General features: G+C 34.7%; 1 protein-coding gene across 1 annotated transcript; it reads right to left on the bottom strand.

Moving 5' to 3' along the window:
• Positions 1–2,231: 2,231 nt before the first annotated feature.
• Positions 2,232–11,291, bottom strand: LOC107031930. Its single transcript, XM_015233440.2, has 4 exons — positions 11,039–11,291; positions 9,692–9,785; positions 8,874–8,978; positions 2,232–2,756 (listed from the first exon to the last, which is right to left on the bottom strand). The coding sequence occupies exons 1-4, from the start codon at positions 11,191–11,193 to the stop codon at positions 2,490–2,492; spliced, it is 621 nt and encodes a 206-aa protein (XP_015088926.1). The 5' UTR covers positions 11,194–11,291; the 3' UTR covers positions 2,232–2,489.
• Positions 11,292–12,784: the final 1,493 nt, after the last annotated feature.

Raw genomic sequence — 12,784 nt, 5'->3', positions numbered from 1 at the left:
CTCTCTAAAGATTGAAGAACAAGTCTAGGGTTTCATGATCAAAACTCCAAATTCACCATTTATTGGGGGATTTTGACATCAAGGTATAATAGTATTCATCTATGGGTTTCTTCCCCCATACGGTTTCTAAATTCTCCAATATTACAAGTTAGTGTTCTCTAATTGAAATTAAGGTTTTATTGAATCTCGTGGGTTGCTCTCAGTTATGATCCAATGATTGTTTTATGTATTTTCATGCATGAATTAAGATAACTACATGTTTTAAAGTACAATTCAGTTGAACCCGTGCATGATCCATAATTTTCTGGATTTTGATTATATGATGAAACTTTTGAAATATGAAAGATGAATTTATGAAGATATGCATGCTTCTTTATGAATTGTTGTTGTGAAATTATTTCTCACATATGAAGTTATTGTGAAAGGATTTTCTCACATAAATAATTTATAAGGTTGAAAGGTTTTCACACCTGGGATTGGCTATTCTAATGAATTCTAGCTTTGATTGGCCACTTCATGTGCCCTTCCATGAATAATAAGATAATTTAAAGATTAATGACAATTCCGTGGGATTTATGCTTACCACCGAGGGGATATCAAGATGGAAGATCTCCCATAGTTGAGGCTGGATTTCTAGTAGAAATCTCCCTATCACATAACTATGTGTCACCATAGATTGTCTTAGATAGTGATTAGCTAGTGGATCCACCGAAGCTAGAAGTTTATGGTTCTTACTTTGGCAAGTAAGGACATCTCTTTCAGTGTGGAATAGACACTCTTTTCGGTGTGAAATAGACCCAAGATTCCATTTTATATCTCACATGGTCTATGTCAGTTAATGGCAAACTTCACACAAGAATGAACTAAGGTTACTTTTGGAAGCATCTCAAATGTATTTTAAAGATGTTTAGCTTGTATTGACCATGATTTCGACTTATGTATTCTAACATATTATTTTATGATTTAGCTTGATCACTGCATGTCATATAAAGTCCCTTTTAGCAAGATTTCATAACTCTTATCGATTATTATCATACTTAGTACATTCCATGTACTAATGCATACTTGTGCCTGCACTGTTTCACTGATGTAGGGTTCTACGGTTCCATTCCCGGCACTCATGGCTAGTGATTCCATATAGACATTGAAGATTGGTGAGTCCTCATGTTTCGAGTACCGAGATTCTTTATTGCTTTCATATCTTTTCATTTCATAGTGAGATGTATGGGTCACGTCTCAATCACTTTCCAATAGATGGCTTTGAGAATTATGTTAGACTTTCAAATGTCTTTTGAACTCTTTAAGATTCTATTACCTTGTATATGCATTGTAAGTGGATTGTATTGGGTCTCTCGAGGTGCTATACGTCATATTATGACTAGGACGGACTTTGGGTCATGACAATATTAAAAACATATAGGGAGATTGTTATACTTAACAGTGATTAGACCTGATATCAGCTTTGTTGTTCAGTGTCTTAGTCAATTGATGGAACATCCCAAGGCTTCACACATGAAGCTTCTATTAGGATTGTCAGATATTTATTAATTGGGTATTTACTGTAAACAACTTGTTCCCCAACACCAAAAGATGTCTAACAGGATATTTGATCAAGCTTGGTGATTCTTTGATTTCTCGAAAATATAAGGAGGTAACTATACATCAAGAAGTCAACAGAAGCTTAATAGGAGCTTAGCACCTAGAGTTGTTGAGTTCAAAGAAGTATTTGTTTGTCCTTGTGAATTGTCATAGCAAGACTGCTATGCAGAACTGCAATTGCTACTAATCATTCATTTAATATAGATATTGATTGTTATTTTATCCGAGATAAGACTCAACAGTCTACTAATTCCATTATATTTGTCCTCTACTTACCTACTATCAGACACTCACCAACACACGCATTTCATGTCCAAGCTAGGACTGAAAAATATTCTCAATGTGCCTAGCTTGAGATAAATAAAGTCTAACTACTTAAACATGTTAGTTGGTTAATTATTGTTTAGCGCTAAGCTGTTAAGAGTTAGTTTTAGACTCTACTGACTAATGTGGTTAGGTGGAAGTTAGATTATATAGCACTTGTCATTCAACAAAATAAAATACCTTTCCTACTTGTGCAAATATCTGGAGTCGGTTTGTGAGCTTTCCGCCATTTTCTCTTTTTTCATCAATGGCATGGAACTCGACATATTTACCTCTTACTATACAGTGACCAAAAAGCTAAAGACAAATTAGCTTAACAATGCCCAGGTTCTTTATGATAAGATTGAGCACCAATTTTGAAAGCTTAATTTAATAGCTCAAATACACTTCTCAATGCAACACATATATCAACTCCTTGTGCCACCATCAACAATAAAATGTTTGCTGCCTATACGAATAAAACCGTTATGATGAACAATATCTTGATTGCCATGGAATTTACGGGGTGACTTTTCATAGCATTGTGCCTTTAACAACTTAAAAGGCAAAGTCAACCGACTACACCTTTAGTCTTCAAGTGCTGCAATCTCATACCTAACTTCTTCCAAATGGTCATTTATTGCCGTCACTGCATCTTGAACACCATTGATAGCCTCCTTGAGAGCATTATCAAATTCAGCATCAGCTTCTGCTTCTTCAGTGCCTGAAGCTTCGGTTATCTTCTGGATATGCACGCATTCATGTCCAGTTGGCTTACTAAATCTACAATTTTCATGACTCACTGGACGCTCCGAGGGGCGGCCAGCTCTTTTCAAGACTTGTATTATGGCGGTCTGCCAGACAAATTGCGACAAAACATCAAGCAAAGTCATAAAAAAGAAATGGCAGCTTGCCATGTTTCTCACATACATAGACAACATAACTAGCACTCTGAACATCAAATATTTGGACTAATTCTTGAATCTAGGATACATAAGAAGAGGAAAGTTCATGGGAAGATAGTTTGGGCATGGATTCTGGAGAAGATAAAATTACACCTAGTTCCCACGCTCAGATTTATATAGAACTCTTCCCTTTTTTTGTTTGTTTCTAAGAGATCGACACATTTCTACATTTAGAAACACAAACTATTAAAGCTCAATTTTCCCCTTAAACTGATCCTCCTAAAGGAAGTGTGACACAAGAAGTTTAAGATCATCAGATCCTTAAGGGTACTTTCTGTTGTCATATACATTTAAGTAATCTATAAAAGTCAGTTTTTCTTTCTTAAAGTCGTGTCCAGCCAAACACCGCCAAGAAAATAAACATAGTAGTTCTTAGAAGTCTAAATGCATGTGCATTACCGCCATTATAATGTTCTTAACAACAAATATATTATCATTCTCATCATGCTTATTAATTGAAGCTACCATTAGTTGGGACCAGTCTTTCATATCAGACAAATGCTTTAAATAAATGGATATTAATCACTGGTCATTAAACCTAAACAAGCTATTCGAACCAAATAAGAAACAAATGTACCAACATGAGCATAAAAAGAAATTGAGGGTTAAGCTTGCATACATGCATGGCAAAATAATCCAAATCAGGACATGTAAACCTTTTGAGCATTAAGCATGTAATAAAAGTTGTTTCGAATACTTAGTTACACAATCCAACTTTTTATGGGTGATTATTAAGAACCCCTGTTTTTGTCCAAAGTGAATTTAATACCCCCTAACAGGTGTTCTGGAAAAAGATCTGCTATCATTTTCTCAAATCGCGTGAGAAGAGAAAATACCAAATGCAGCCTAGCTCATATACTTGTCATCTTCATATTGGTTTTTCAAAAAAAAAAAGTAATTGTACTTAATTATTTTTTTAACATTTTTTCATTTTATGTTTTTTATTCTTTTTCCATTTTTTGATTTTGTTCTTCGTTCTTCTTCCTTGTTTGTCTTCTTCCCAATCACCTTTCTTCCCTAAACGGACAAACATATCTTTCTTTCTCCACTCCCTGAACACCACTATTAATTTTAATTCTACCTTCACTCAGAGCAGTGTTTTGGGAAGTGAGAAGCGGAAAAAAGCGACGAGGGCTTGCTTCACAGAAGCGAGAAGCGTGAAGCGAAGCGCGCGCTTTTTTTTAAAAAACCGACATTTAGTATAAAAATAAAAAAATATTAAATAACTAAATAGAGGTAATATAGTCTTAGATTGAAAGAAATTACATAGGCAAAAATACTCATAAGTCATAACATATAAAGCAAAAAATCAAAAACATAATTAAATCACAAAGATTCAAACTCCTATTCTTCAACAAGGCTGCTAGACTGATCACAAAATTTAAAAAAAAAAAAGAAAAAAGCAAAAGAATTGAAAAAAAAAACAGAGGAGGCAGCAGTCAGTAATTAGAAACAGAGCAGGCAGCAGAGATGAAGTAAAGAAGAGAAGAAGAAGAAAAAACTAGAGTAGTCGAAACTCAGAGAGATGAAGAGATGAAGCACAGGCGAAGATTGTATATTTCAGGAGAAAAGAAACTCATAGAGATGAACTAATAAACATTAGCTAAAAAAGAGATGAACAAAAAGTTACCTGCAGTCGAGGTTGAAGAGAGAGGCAGCCTCAGTCGAGATCGTCAGGAGAGGAAGAAGGGAAAGAAGTATTGTGAAAGAAGAGCTGCGAGGAGAGAAAGAAGGGAAAGAGTCGTGAAAGAAGAGTCGTGAGGAGAGAGAAGGTTATATTTCAGATTATTTTTTAAAAAAAACCTAATTTTTTTTTTAAAAACCTTAATTGTCACTTTTTTTATAAAAAGCGCGCTTTATTGCGCTTTTGCCTTAGGGTTGCTTCTCGCTTCTTCATCTGAAGCGAGAGCTTTTTTCAGATCGCCTCGCCTCAAGATAAAAAAGCGCACAAGGGTTGCCTCGCTTTGAAGGTGCTTTAAGCGCGCTTTTCTGCGCTTTTCACAACACTGACTCAGAGATATATTACATTTTCTTTCGCCATAGTTAATGTAGTTTTTGGGAACATAAAATTGAGGAACAATAGGTGATAAATTATTGGTCAAAATATATTATCCTCCTCCTTACACTATGTTCACGTAGAGAAATTTGTTGGTAAATTTAGTATTAGGGTCTATGGAAAGCCACTAGATAATTAGAATTGGCATATTTACTAGGGCAGTAATTACACATCCTAGTAATTACATCAAAGTCAAGCTAGGGGACAAAGGTTCCGACTTCGATCAACTGAAGTGCATAAGGATGGGGAAGGCAAGGTGTGGGTGGAAGAGACATCCATTTAGTAAAGATGGCAAGCTTACTACCACAAGCTCCTGAAAGGAGAAGGGAACAGAAACATTGCATTGGGTGAGTTGGCGTACTTTGAAAGATTTCCGGCAATATAGGTATTTTAATGTTAAGGAGGTTATACATGCTATTAGTAGGATGAATAGAGGAAGAGCGACCAGACCAGATGGGATTTCGGTGGAATTTTGGAAGTGCACAGAGAAGCCAGGTATGAAGTGGTTAACTAGGTTGTTTAATGCAATTTTTAAGTGGCAAAAGTGCCTGAAGAATAGAGATGCAGTAAAATGGTTCCATTGTACAAGTGATATCCAAAATTGTAACAATTATAAGGGTATAAAATTGTTAAGTCACACTATGAAGGTTTGGAAGAGAGTCGTGGAGAAGACAGTGAGGAGAGGGGTGTTCATTTCCAAGAATCAACTTGGATTCATGCTGAGACAATCGACTGCTGAAGCACTCATGTGTGGAGACTAGTGCACAAACATAGAGAAAGAAAGAGAGACCTACATATGGTGTTCAGTTACCTTGAAAAGTCTGATAAAGTCTCAAGGGATATCCTCTAGAGGTAGAGGTGTTTTGATGGTTCAGATTAGGACGATAAAGGACATCTGAAATGAAGTTAAGACTCAAGTTAGAATGGTGTGAGGAAACTCAAAGTACTTTCCAGTTGAGATGGGGCTGCCCCAGGGATCAGTTCTTAGCTCTCCTCTTTGCCTTGGTAATGGATGAGTTAACGCGGTCTACTCATGAGGAGGTTCCATGGTGTATGTTATTTGCCAATGCCATAGCACTGATTGATGACACACGGGACAGAGACAATACTAGGTTGGAGGTTTGGAGACAACTCTGGAGTCCAAAGGTTTCAGGTTGAGCAGGACCAAGATGGAATATTTGGAATAAATTCAGTGTTGCGTTGGATAAAGCAAACGTGGAAGTGAGGCTAGCAACACAGAATATTACAAAGAGAGAAAAAAATAGTATCTTAGGTTGGTAATCCAGGGTAGTGGGGACATCGACGATGATGTCACACATCACATAGGGGAGGCATGGATGCTATGGAGGCCTGCCTCTGAAGTCTTGTGCGATAAGTAGGTACCACCTAACTTAAAGGTAAGTTCTAAAAAGTGGTGATTAGATTGATTGTGTAGTATGGGTGGAGTGCTGGCCAATCAAGAAGTCACATGTTCAGAAGATGCATGTTGTGGAGATGAGAATGTTGAGATGGTTGTGTTGGCATACTAAGAGCAACAAGATTAGGAATGAGGTTATCCAGAGAAACTGAGAGTGGCCTATGTGGCAGACAAGATGAGCGAGACAAATGATTTGGGAATGTGAAAAAGAGGTGCGCAGACTGCTAGTGAGAAGGTGCGAGAGGTTGGATGTTGGGGGTATGCGAAGAGGAAGAGGTAGGCCAAAAATGTATTGGGGAGAGGTGATTGGACAAGATATGGCATAGCTTCATCATGTTGAGGACATGACTTAAAATAGGAAGAAGTGGAGGTTGCGTATTAGGATAGAAGGTTAGTAGGGCTAGACTGTTGTCTTGCCTTGCAAAGGTTTAGGATTATTAGTGTCAGTTGTAGTGCTAGTTGTACCCTTGTAGTTTTGGACATATGTCTGTTTCTTGTGTTTCGACCATCACACTATTTTTTAAAACAAAAAAAAATTAAAAAATATTGTGACGTGGTGTCCGGGCCAAATTTCAAACAGCTCGACTAATTCCATCAGATACTTGCCACCTCCACCAAGGCTAAGGCATGGGAAGAATCACCTAGTGTTTTATTTGTATCCACTGAGTTTTGAACCTAAGACCACATTTTTGAAATAACAAATCAATAGTAATAAAATAAATAAATTGAATTCAAAAACATAACTTAAATTTAAAATCCAAAAAAGAAAGTTTAACATAATTATGAATACTCTTATGTCTAATTGAACATAATACAAAGTAAGGTTCAATGAACTTAAGTAAATACAATCCAAAAGAAAGGCAAAGCATGAGTCTATAACCTCATTCCACAACAAAATTCTACTTATATAACATCACTTCATTGTATATCAAGTGTGTTAATCACTCATTCTTTCTAATAGATGTAATTTCAAAAACAAGAATAATAATGTAGCTACACAAAAAAAAAAAAAAAAAAACTAATAAAAAATGTGGAATCACAAGAATTAAAAATTGGGAAATGAGAAGAAAGAAAATAAAAGAAAAAGACATTTAGTAACTTCAAAAAAAATTTAATTGTAGAAATACAAAAAATTAAATCAAATTAATAGAAAAAATAAATTATGAAGAAAAGACATAAAAATAAAAATACACGGGAAATAAATTTAAAAGAAACCTCGTTGTTACATGATGCAATTGCACTCAATTCTCAACCCCCTTGGAAATTGGAGAGTGCAATTATCCTCTCCCTATTACACCCAATTCCCTTCCAAGTAATTGCAAGCCCAAACAAATTGGTCAAACTGTGTCATTACACCCAATTGCACTGAAATCCAATTACCATATGGCATTCCAAACAAGCCATTAATTAAACAAAATGAAGAAGGAAAAAGTGGAATAAATAAATTAGAAATCAAGGGAAATTTTTCAATTGACTGGCCCCTGGGAAGATTTGTGCTCATCTACAACATTTTTTCCAATAAGATGGTGATTCATTTTATTCACTTTATCTCAACGATCTAGGTGTGTGCTGGATTATTTTCCTCACTTTTTTCTCCTGTTTTCTGTGATTAAAAATATAACTGATACTCTGATAGTCTTGAAAACAATATTAGAGTAGGACAATAAATTGTAGGTTGTGTTGTTGGCAATGGCTGTAGGTGTATATTGATGTTGACAGCTCCGGATAACGGTGATTGGAAATTAAAAATAAAATAAAAGGAGAAGATGACTCAGAGAAAGTAGTCAAGTAACAGTTGAAGCAAAGGGAGTTGTGGAGTGGTAGAATGTCCGTGGAGAAGAGGGAATAGCAGAAGTATATGAAATTCGAAGGAGATGGTGGAAGTGGAAAAAAGTGTAAATAGAGTGAAAAAAAATTAAGTGGATTTTCACTGGGTATGTTGTTTGAGGTGACATATGACGTGGCTGTGTGTATAACATACTGCCCCTCAATAGATTGGATCTCCATTTTAGAAAGGGTATTAAATTCACTTCGGACGAAAAAATAGGGGGGTAAATAATCAATCACCTGTGAAGTTGAATTATCTCACTAAGTTTTCAGGAAAAGTTTAGGAGGGGCATTTTCTGTATTTTCTCAATGTTTTTACTATATTAAGTGATTAAGAAGACCTACTAATGCACAGAAACTCTCAAAGTTTGTGGTCCCTCAATTTTGCCATTACATGTTTATTGTGCTTCAATTATCATTTCATTTTGTTATGTTTATTGCTCCTTTTCTTTGTATGTTTTAGAATGATTCCCCTATTATTAGTGATGTCTTCCTTGCTTTGATATGCGTTACTTGAGCCGAGGGTCTCCCGAAAACCTCTCTACCTCGGGTAAGGTATGCCTACACACTACCCTCCTCAGACCCCACTTGTGGGATTACAGTGAGCATGTTTTACTGATGCACAGAAACAAAAGGTCAAACAGAACATATACTATTTCACAGCTGATTTCTATTAAAAGAACTGCAAATTCAATGACAGAAATACCAGTTGCAGCTTCATCTTTTCTTGATTTTGAACAGATCTCAAAAGTAGAGACAGATCTTCTCGGAAGCAATGGGCAGTTAGAAACTGAGACTCCATCTCAAGGACCTGAAGTGATGAAATTTGCTCAGAAATTGCAAACATGATGCCATTGTTCAGAGCTATAAGCCAAACCACAGTTATGAGCGGCAGACAAAAAGGATTATAACACCACTGGTAGAGTTGAGGTATAGTGAATGATGCAAGTGAAGGGATCATGACATGGTACTATCAAGGAGCTCGTGGATAAGATGGATAAACTGTACCTCATGTTTGCTTATGCATTAACTGTACGATGGTAGCAGAGGTCTATGTCGCTCGAACCCTCCAAATGTGTTCTCGCACATGCTGCCGGATTATCCAAAATACACTATTTTGAAGTATCCGACACGCACCCATCAGTATTTTTAAAGAGTCCGAGCAACATAGGCTAAAGTTGTCTACCTCTAAATGATTCTACTATTTACAACTATTATACTATATGTAGTAAGAAAATTAATAAATATTAGTTGGGAGTGGCAGCGCTTGGTGTGGGTCATCAGGAGGGAAAGGGTCAAAGATGAACTTTTCATCCCTATCTGGATGGAGGGTCTTCTTCTTTTGATAAGAACCTAATAATTAAGGAGGGGTTTCTCATAGGCAGGATTTAACCGATTAATTACGGATTACAGTATAAGTGAACTGTGTTAATACACAGGTAGATCCGATCTCTAATCCTGTCCCCTCCTTCAAAACAAACTAGAAGCTGGATTAATATCTGCACGATGCATTACCATACTAACCTGCTTTGAGCAATCATTAAATTCAGCAGTGATCTCACTGCATAGCTGTTGGTAAGTTGATTCTACTCCTGAAGCCATATAATCTTCAAATCCTCTGCAAGTCAAAGGGCATGATCAGACCATTTAGAACTGCAACACATCCAGGCTAAAAGATAAAAGAAAGATTATACATTTTTATGCTCTAAAAGAATAAACAAATTGCAGGTCATAGCAATCAAAATTGATATAAAAGAAGCAATAGTCAAGATAATCAGATCATATTGGTTTCTGCCCATAAATGGTGCAAATTAGGAATGAGAAACCGAATTACTTATTGATAACTAAAACATCATTTCAGTAAGCAGTGGCTATTTTTATTCTTTCTATTTTTTACTTTTGATTACTGCTGTTTGGGCCAACTCTCGCACACCTCGACTAATTCCATGGAATACTTTCCACCTCCCACCAGCAACAAGTACTAGCTAGCTCTATCCACCAAGGCTATGCCAGATGGAAGAATCACCTATTGTTTTTTTGTCTCCGTAGAGTTTTGAACTGACACCTCAAGGTTCTAAACCACTTCATTAGCCACTAGGCCACACCCTTGGGTGCGAGTAAGTAATGACTACTATAAGGCTTGAATGTCATATCAATTACCCATCTCCATCATCTTCCATGCTTGTTCTGTTACCTCCTTCACTTTTTCTTTTTTAGTCTTTTCAGGGTTAGCATACTGTGGTTTCGAAGGCATCATTGGAATTTGGCAAAATCAAATGATTCTTTCTTCTGATCAGCAAACATTTGTTTTCATTTTAATAGAGGAACCAAGGAGGTTCTACATGATTTGTAAACAAAAAAAATGTCAACTCCAAAGAGATCAAACAGTCCATATAATAAACTATTACATTCACATATCTATGTTTATTATACCCCCAAAAAAAAGTATCTTAGAACACAGAATCTATGCATGTTGTTGTCATGGTTGGTCCTAATACTCCACAAATTTGATTTAAGGGCATAGGTTGAAGGACCAAGATAGAGCAATGTTTTGGAAACTTAAGATGAAAGTAAATGGTACAAAGGAAGAATATTATAGGTGGGTGAAATGTAAGCGTGGTGCTATGACTTAAAGGTGAAATGTTGAAGCTCATAAATAGGTAGGTGCTACTTCTAAATGAAGAAAGAATCCACACAGTAGTACCTTGAAGATCATAAGATGTAAGATTTGATTTCAGTTTCCCTATTTATTAGCTCAATCAATTAAAGGTTAGGTTTTGCCTTTCAAAAACCTGTTATTGGGTTTTGCAGTTTCAAAAACCCAAATAAATAAATAGACGAGATTTGGTACCAGAAAATCGATCTCCTTACCGCTTCAGCCTCGCATAAGCTTCGGCTCTGCGTTGCTGCACACCCACAAATCTTCGAAGCACTGCCACAATTTTCAATGAATCCCTCTCTCCATGATTACCTTCCTCCGAAATTTCTACCTTCTCCAATTCTTCAACGATGCTCCACTTCCTCATCGAATCTATTTCTCCACCAATTCCCTACAAAATCAAAGGTTTTATATTTAACATGGGTTTACACACATATTGAAATGGATTTCAAATACCAATTATGTTAGGGCTTTATTTAAATGGTTGGGTTTTGATCTCAATAATTTTAATATATGTTATTTAAATTTAACAGCCACAATTTAAAATCTCATTAAAGAAAATTAAAAAAAGAAATTACAAATCGATCGATAAATTCTGAAAAGATATAAAATAAATAGTTGTTTGTACCTGTAATATATAAATATATATTACATCAACGCATATAAATAGTATTAAAAGAGATTGAAATAAGATATTGAATTGGGTTCAATTTAATTTTCTCTTAAAATGGATAAGGACTTGAATTTGTTAATATTAAACTCAATTCAAATTATCTAGCTCAACTCTTAAAATAATGAACGAATTCGACAAGTTACATACAATTAGGCTCAATTTTGACACCCCTAGATTGTGCGCATCTCTTCCTTGTTCTAAAAGGTTGTTGACAATTTAAAGGTGCAGCACTGTGGTGACTCATAAAAAGTAATTCATTTTAAAAGAATAAAATAATTTTAAGAGGTAAAAAAAATAATTTAAAGGAAGTCGCCACCTAATTTTAGAAAAATAGAAAATCAATTAATTAATTAATTAAAATGTCTACGAAACCAACAGATTCTAGGTAAGGGTTCAAGTAATTTTGAAAGGAAGGTATTTGGCATCCTTCAATATATCACAACTGTGAGTCCCGACTAAATTCATTTTTTCAAATTGAGAATGAGATAAAATAACATACAAGTATAACAAACACGCGATATATAAAAATAATAAAATAAATAATAATATAAGAAACGGCTTAAGATTTGTCTAACATCAATAATATACATAATAATGAAAAAATATCATTTCGAACTCCACTCGAGTAGCTTCCTCGGAAAGCAACTTTAGGTACATGTAAAGACACTTAGTAAAAATATTAGGCATAAATAAATATGAATAAAAATAAATGAATCAAATAATAACTTAAAAACAAAATTTAATCTTACTAACATGGAAGGACTTGACAATCGACAGTAATTTCTTTCGATCAATTTTAGCATGCAAAATTATAAACTTCAACTAAATTTTCATCATTAAAATCGTGAGATCTCGAAATTCGAAGGAGACATTTTTTCATTAGTTAATATTATATCTTTTCACATTGATAATATAATAAAGACACATAAATAGCATCAAAAATAATGAAATTATAATAACAAATTACGGTGAAAAGCTTACTGAAATAATCAATTTTAATACGTAATTAATCTAATTATTAAAGAAAACATGACAGAACAAAAATAGATAAACAAATAAAGAAAAATCATTTAAATAATTCAATCAAAATATTTAATGCTCAAACAAAAATTAAAGCAGTAAGTAAAATAAGTCCAGACATGAAATATTAACCACAATGAATTAAATAATAATAAAATAACCTCCAATAACAAAAATAAGAAAGATCTAAATGAAAACATAACCAACTAAAAAATTCATCAAAAGTGCATAAAAATTAATTACAATGATATGAACAAAATGAAAC

The sequence above is a fragment of the Solanum pennellii genome, chromosome 10 (genome assembly GCF_001406875.1).
Source record: "Solanum pennellii chromosome 10, SPENNV200".
Taxonomy (NCBI): Eukaryota; Viridiplantae; Streptophyta; class Magnoliopsida; order Solanales; family Solanaceae; genus Solanum; species Solanum pennellii.
This window is presented reverse-complemented; position numbering and strand designations above follow the sequence as displayed.

Excerpts from the sequence above, each read along its gene's own strand:
- LOC107031930 (XM_015233440.2), bottom strand. The coding sequence starts at position 11,193 with ATGAGGAAGTGGAGCATCGTTGAAGAATTGGAGAAGGTAGAAATTTCG. Across the intron at positions 9,786-11,038 it reads GCTTATGCGAGGCTGAAGCG|AGGATTTGAAGATTATATGG; the intron begins GTAAGGAGATCG and ends TTTGACTTGCAG. Across the intron at positions 8,979-9,691 it reads TTAATGATTGCTCAAAGCAG|GTCCTTGAGATGGAGTCTCA; the intron begins GTTAGTATGGTA and ends TCATCACTTCAG.